This window comes from Dryobates pubescens, chromosome 6 (genome assembly GCF_014839835.1).
Source record: "Dryobates pubescens isolate bDryPub1 chromosome 6, bDryPub1.pri, whole genome shotgun sequence".
NCBI lineage: Eukaryota > Metazoa > Chordata > Aves > Piciformes > Picidae > Dryobates > Dryobates pubescens.
This window is the reverse complement of record NC_071617.1, coordinates 7,331,661-7,339,252: the sequence shown is the minus strand read 5'-3', so window position 1 is coordinate 7,339,252 and position 7,592 is coordinate 7,331,661. Positions and strand designations below refer to the sequence as shown.

Below are 7,592 nucleotides of genomic sequence, written 5' to 3'. Positions count from 1 at the left end.
AGACTGTGTCCTCTTGTTCTGGTGCTGGTTTCCAGGGAGAAGAGACCAACCCCTTCCTGGCTACAACCTCCCTTCAGGTAGTTGTAGACAGCAATGAGGTCTCCTCTGAGCCTCCTCTTCTCCAGGCTAAACAATTCCAGCTCCCTCAGCCTGTATTCATAGGGCTTGTGCTCAAGGCCTCTCCCCAGCCTCGTTGCCCTTCACTGGACACATTCAAGAGTCTCAATGTCCTTCTTAAATTGAGGAGCCCAGAACTGGACACAGGACTCAAGGTGTGGCCCAACCAGTGCTGAATACAGGGGCACAATGACTTTCCTGCTCCTGCTGGCCACACTGTTCTTGATGCATGCCAGGATGCCAGCCTAGATCCTGCCTGACTTCCCAGTGAGGGAGGTCCTCCCAGGCCATTCCAATTCTCTGGCACAAAAGAAACACCAGTTTCTTATGACCAATTTATGGCCATGTATTTTTTCTTTTTGTCTCTGTGGGTGGGTACAAAATGCCTCAGAAATCAATTTATAGGTCCCATGGTAGTTACCAAAATCCACCCTGCCAGTCTTAAGTGTGGCATTTATTTAACACATCTGATGTTTGGAGACAGAGTGAACCGAGGTTTCATTCCTCTCTTCTGCCTCTGTGAAATATTATTGTGAATAATAATATTAATGCAAAAAAAGTGTATTAAAAAACATCAAGCAGATAATTTGAGATGATATTCATGGAGTTACAACTAGAATAGAATAGAATAGAATAGAATAGAATAGAATAGAATAGAATAGAATAGAATAGAATAGAATAGAATTAACCAGGTTGGGAGAGACCTTTGAGATCATCAAGTCCAACCTATCATCCAACACCACCTAATCAACTAAACCATGGCACCAAGCACCCCATCAAGTCTCCTCCTGAACACCTCCAGTGATGGTGACTCCACCACCTCCTTGGGCAGCCCATTCCAATGGGCAATCTCGCTCTCTGTGTAAAACTTCCTCCTAACCTCCAGCCTATTCTGCCTCCTTAATGTTACAGTTCCCCCAGTTATTCATGCCAGAGTCATGCATTCATTACCCTGTTCTATAGGTTTGATCTGGATCAAATATAGCCACACAAGTGCATTTCTGTTGAATTACCCAGAGAACAAGCAAGATGGTGTTTATGGCCACTTCATCTCATGCACTAGCACTACCTGTAGAAGGACAGATCCACAGTGCCTCATGTAGCCTTCCTACACAAAATCAATGTACTGAAAAGCTGTTTAAAAGTTTGAGCTGATCTGGGATGTGTTCATACCAAACCAGCTTTCTCTTACTAGAAACCAAAAGCTAAGCTGCTGTGTCGGCAAAACAAAGACCAAAAGAAATCGTGGTCCAGAAGGCTGCAGCAATGCTGAACACCCTGGGACTCCCTCTACCCCAGGTGGTGCAGGTGGCCCTGGGCTGTTTCAAGCCCTCCTGAGCTCTCTTGAGGAGGTGGTGGGGTCGCCATTGCTGGGGGTGTTCAGGGCAAGGCTTGACAGGATGCTTGGTTGCATGGTTTAGTTGGTTGGGTGGTGTTGGATGATAGGTTGGACACGATAATCTCGAAGGTCTCTTCCAACCTGGTCTATTCTATTCTATTCTATTCTATTCTATTCTATTCTATTCTATTCTATTCTATTCTATTCTGTTCTGTTCTGTTCTGTTCTGTTCTCTTTCTGCACCATGTCTCCTCGGATGCTCTGGAGCACAGTTTGCAGCAGTGCCTCCCAAATCAGGGAATCAACCAGGCTGGAAGAGCCCTCCAAGATCATCAAGTTCAACCACTCCAATCAACTAGACCGTGGCACTAAGTGCCTTTTCTTAAACACAGTCTTTGTTTAAACACCTCCAGGGACACTGACCCTGATGAGCAGGAATTCCTTTTAAAAATCTGATGGAGTTTAACAGAGTAACAGAGCTGACAAGGAACTCCTCATCGTTAGCTGCAATGCAGGAAGGGGTAGAGGATTAGACAGATAGCATTTGCATAGATGAGAAATAACAGGATTTTTCTGTAGTTTACTTCTGTTAGTCTTAGATGATCTTCTGTATAGATAGAAGACATCTGGATATTATGCACACTTCTGTTGCTTTTAGATAGATAACCTTTGTATAGCTAGAAAACATCTGGGCTTTTCTGTGGAATAGTAACATACCTCTGTCATTTTAGACAGATAACTTTTTGTATATAAGCCTGCACAAAACTCTCTGAAGACACACAGGTCTTTCAAAGGGATTCTACCTGTGTCCAGCATTGAAATAGAAGCATAATACAAGAAACTTACTGAGTCTCTTGTCTTTCTCTAAGTCAACCCCTCCACCTCCCTGGGCAGCCCAATCCAATGGGCAATCTCTTGCTGTGAGGAACGTCTTTCTAAGATCAAGCCCTAACTTTCCCCTGTGCAATTTGGGACTGTGTCCTCTTGTTCTGTTGCTGGTTGCCTGGGAGAATAGACCAACCCCCATCTGACTACAATCTCCCTTCAGGCAGCTGTAGAGAGCAATAAGGTCTCCCCTGAACCTCCTCTTCTCCAGACTAAACACCCCCAGCTCCCTCAGCCTCTCCTCACAGGGCTGTGCTCCAGACCCCACACCAGCTTTGTTGCCCTTCTCTGGACACATAAACTGGAGGAAATTTCTCCCTCTGAGAACAGAACTATGAAAATCTGTTTATGGAGACTTTGACATGAAAGAAGTTGTGGAATCATAGAATCATTTAGACTAGAAAAGACCTGTAAGATCATCAAGTCCAACCAAAAACCTAACATTGCCAAGTTCACCACTAAACTGTGTCCCTAAACACCACCTCTACACTTCTTTTAAATACCTCCAGGGATGGTGACTCAACCACTTCCCTGGGCAGCCTCTTCCAATGCTTGATAACCCTTTCAGCAAAGAAAACTTTTGTATAATATCCAGTCTCAACCCCCCCTGGCAAAACTTGAGACTGCTTCCGTGTGTGGACAAATGAGGAACAGGAAATTATGTCCTGATGTGAAATTATTTTCTCTGAAATGAGTCTTTCTGTGTCCTAGATTCTGCAGATTCTTTCATCTTCTCTGTAAGCATTTGCTGGCTTTATCCAGTCTACCATAAATATTAGACAGTTATGACATTTGAAGTTTATGTTCTGTGGCTTATGTTAATATTTTGGGGGGGGGGGGGGGGGAAGAGAACTTGTTAAAGATGTGGAAAGAAAGGTGATTTTTTTGTTACTGTGATGAAGTCAATTTTCTCAGCCTGTGAAATACAGCTCAGTACACTGCATTTTCAGTTTCCAGTCCTGCTTCTAAATTGTCTGTGTTACTTGCACTGAATGCTGTATCAGGGAGCAGCCTAGAGACTGGTACTGCACCCAGTGCAAAGCAGTCCCTTAAAGATGTTCGTATTTGTATTTCCAGGCGGCTCATGGATTGCTACGGGAAGTATGCAGCTGTCACTTTGACCATTTTGTCTTTATTTCTGCATCTCCTTCATGCTTTCCCAGATGGAGAGTTTCTTATGCAAGGTAAGCTGCATCCAGTGTTCACAAATAAGGCAATTATTCATCAAGAGCATTAATTTAACTTCCACATCTTTTACAGCCGTGCTCATAAATCTTATTGTTCCGTTGCGTTTGTTAACGCTGAGGTATGAAGGGATAAGAAATCAAGAGAATTTTGCTGTGAGCATGCTTCTTATTTCTTCTCTAAACTTGGCTTTCTCCAGGTCAGGAGTCTCCCAGGTGACAGCATCCTCATGTTGACCTGAGTGGTCTTAATGCTTGAAAGAATATCAGATAAAAGCATTTGGGTTTCTTGTACTCCCGAGACCTGTTACGGCAACGTAACATCAGGAATAGCAGAACCATAGCTTCCCCTTAGAACGTGCAGAATGCTGTTTCCCATGTAGATCCCAGACTGTGGGATGGTTGGGGGGTGTAGCATTCTGTGACAGAGGCACATTAGGAAGATTTTTAGCAGTGTTTTGGAGGTTGTGGCTGGTTTTGTTTTTCTTCAGCCTCAAACTGAATCTAGCAAAATGTGAGCTACAAAAATCTTGGGACCACTGGGGGCATTTTTAAAGCTCTTGTTATCAAGAGTCTTGCCTGAAAACAGGCAATTTCTAAGAAGCACTGCAAATCCTGCTGGTGCTGTTTAACTGTCTATAGCTAGTAGGAGGTTTTCTAGGGCCAGCTAATGCAGTAGACATACAAAAGCCCTCCATAGCTGTCAATAAAATTAGGGGGGGGAAAAACCCACATTAAAGATACAGCAATGCCTGTGCCTTACCTAGAAAGCCTCAGCCTGTTTTTACAGTCTGTGCATGTTGCAGGGGTGAAGGACTCTAAAGGGGAAGTTTGGTGTCTGTGCTTTTCTGTTCTGCAGATGTCAAGCAGCAGAATGCAGCTGGTGCTTCCTCTTCCCGCCTGCACTTTCTCCTTTCCTATAGAAAATGGAAATGCAGCTGGAGACCAAGTAAAAGTCTCCTCCTTATATTTTTATGGCAGGTTGTCCAGAGTGCAAGCTAGGGGAGAACAGATTCTTTTCCAAGCCAGGAGCTCCCATTTACCAGTGCACTGGGTGCTGTTTCTCTCGGGCCTATCCCACTCCAATGAGATCCAAGAAGACCATGCTCGTTCCAAAGAACATTACATCAGAGGCAACCTGCTGTGTAGCAAAGGCTTTTACCAAGGTGAGGGTGTGAATGAGACCTGTTTAAGCTTATTTGAAGCTGCAGTGTTTAACTGGAGCAGAGAATGGAAAAGAATATGTTTTTGCCAGAGAACTATTTGAGGGAAGTATCTTGACATTTACATCCTCTGGGCTTGAGTTCTTTCTTTTCTAAAGAAGGAATCAAAGTGTCAGCCAGTACCAAGTCTGTTACGCAGCTGGGACGTGGAAAGTGGTGCAGTGCCCCTGATGTCAGTGAAACTGCTTTGACTCATGACACCTGCAGTTCTGGTGGTGGACTTGTCCCCTCATTTTCAGCTCTCCTTGATGTGCACCCTCCCCTTAAATGCTATGCAGTGTATTTGATTTTAATAAGTCATTTTCCTTGCTTCTTCCCTGTATAGGCAGGAGTTCTCTGGAGAGATGGCTAGTCAGTATTATCAGTGATCTGTGTGGGAATAAGGAGCCAAAACCATCTGTGCTTGTTAGATTAATTGAGATTGTGTTTTACTTTTAAGGGGATAGAAGGAGCTATAAATGTGTGCAGCCACTCTGACAATTTAACATTCCTGTCTGGAAGGTTCTCTTAAAGTGAGATTCTGGTGAAAGCTGATTATTTTGGGGTGATTCAGCTCCAGGTGAATTTGATGTAATAGCTAAGGTGTCTGTTCTATGGTGATCTGAATCAGGCTCATTAAGTGTGTTGGCTGGAGACTCAAGAGGTTCAGTTACCCACTCACAGATTTGGTGTCATTTGAGATACCCTGGGGTACTGAAGGCATCTGGGTATGCCTGGCAGACATAGGACCCATAAAAGCCCTTCTAGAGTGGCAGCTGGAGGCTTGGTGAGATTCCCTCTGAGATCTCAAATGGCAATTGACAGCTCTGTGTGCACAGCTGAACAGTGCTGGATCTCCACTGGCTGTGATGAGAGCCTGCTTGACTTACCTGTAGACACCTACAGCTGAACCCCTCGAGGCTCTCCGCCTGAGCAGAGCACAAAGCTTTTTCTAGACCCCCGATGTTATACCTACCTTGAGGCAGCAAGTAGAATTTGGTTGAGATTAAAAGCAAAGATGACTCACTGCTTTTGTGGTCTTCATTTTTATAGCCCCCATGTGAATTATTTTGAAGGACACTTCCTGATTTTTCATGGGTTGGTTCCTGGGCACTTTTTGACTATTAGCTGCTTTAAGAAGTGCCAAATTGAGGACGTCAAACTATGCCACTGCTGCAAAACTTCTCTTTGTGGCTTCAAAAGACATTGATGGTGCAGCTCCATAGGTCAGAGGCCGTCCTAGTGCACATACCCCAACGACCCTGTGTACCTCCCAGTTCAGAAACAGGCTTCAGGCATCATTCACTTGAGAATGCTGCCTTTGCTCTGTAGCCTGTTCTAACCATTTGCTATATGTGTGTGTTTTCTTTTTTAAGATTACCCTAAAGGACAATGTGAAGATAGAGAACCACACAGATTGTCACTGCAGTACCTGCTACTATCATAAATCCTAAGGCCTGTCCCTTTGTTAACGATCAAGGACAACGGTGAATGGAATATTTGTGTTTCAGCTTTTACAGCACCGCTGTGCAGAGTCTTGTCCTCTGGTCGAGGCACTGGGTAGACCTCTGAACAAGATGGATGATTGTTTTATTTCCTCTTTGCTGCTTCATGCATTTAAGTAAGTTCCATTATTTCCATTAGGGATGAAATACAGCACTTGCATGACAACCAAATGCTTTGGTCTATTTTTAAAATAAACTGTCAGTTAACTCACCAGTGTTTGCTGAGGAAAAATGATGATTTAACAGTTCCAAACAACAACCACCACCACAGAAAAGATTTTGCTTCAGTTGAGTTCTAGATGTATTTTTTTAGTTATTTATTTATTTGATGGGAGAGGGAGGGAATGAGGGAGAGGGGTAGGAAAGCGGACAGAAAACGAAGCAATAATTTCTCCACATTCATTTAGTGATTTGAGTTTTTTGGAACACTCAGCACCTTGTTTCTCCTGTTCCTCTTCCACTTTTTTTTCTTGAGCTTGTGGGCAGAAGGTGTAACAGGCTGTCATCTATGCACAGTGCTCTCTCTTTCTGTACCACCTTTTGTTTTTCTCTGAACTTACTCTCCTCCCATATAGATAGGTATAATTGGATGCAGAATCAGATGTCATGAAGAACTGGCCAGTTTCATGTAGCAGGAGAGGAATCAAGTGTTGGTACAACAGTATTAGCTGTTTAAGGTGTGCCTGAGCAGCATGGCATAGGCCTCTAGTAACTCTCAAATGCAGTGTGCTGGACTCGGGTATACCAGTGGTAAAGGCAATGGATATGCTAGGTGAGGAGAGGACCACAGGATATATACCACAGGATATATATACTCAGAATACCTGATCTTAGTATCATGAACTGCAGTTTTAGAGATAGTACTTGTTCATTTACAGCAGGCTGGATCAGGCTCTCTGGAGAAACTGCTTGCAGGTCTGGAGCCTGCCCATGGGGACCGAAGCGAATGAATTCCCTTGCTCTTCACCCTGATTTCTGAGGTGACAACATCCGCCTTGCCATGATTGCTGACTGCAAGGGTTTGAATGTGCTGGCTCTAAAAGCCTCAGATGTATTTGTGGGGGGTTTCCCTGCAGCAGATGCTGTGAGACTAACAGGAAGAACTTCTAATGGAGAGAGGAAAGGTTGCCTAGAGTGAGGCTGTGAGGGAGTCTGGTCTGTCCTGGGCATGGCTGATACCTGTGCCAGTGCCAAATGACTGAAATTCTTCAGACAGACCTCCAGGGCTAAGCTCTGATGGGGCATTTGATCAGCTGGAGATGGGCAGGATCCAAGGATGGTTTAAATTCAATATTTATCCACTCTTCTGTCTATTGGAGTGCAAATTCAGTGCTGTTTTCTAAGAACACAATCATGGGGC

At 44.1% G+C, this 7,592-nt stretch overlaps 1 protein-coding gene across 1 annotated transcript; it reads left to right on the top strand.

The window, feature by feature from the left end:
* The first annotated feature begins 3,425 nt into the window (after window positions 1-3,425).
* On the top strand, window positions 3,426-6,378 carry CGA (glycoprotein hormones, alpha polypeptide). The gene is made up of 3 exons (XM_009907589.2): window positions 3,426-3,525; window positions 4,507-4,691; window positions 6,104-6,378. The coding sequence occupies exons 1-3, from the start codon at window positions 3,426-3,428 to the stop codon at window positions 6,179-6,181; spliced, it is 363 nt and encodes a 120-aa protein (XP_009905891.1). The 3' UTR covers window positions 6,182-6,378.
* Window positions 6,379-7,592: the final 1,214 nt, after the last annotated feature.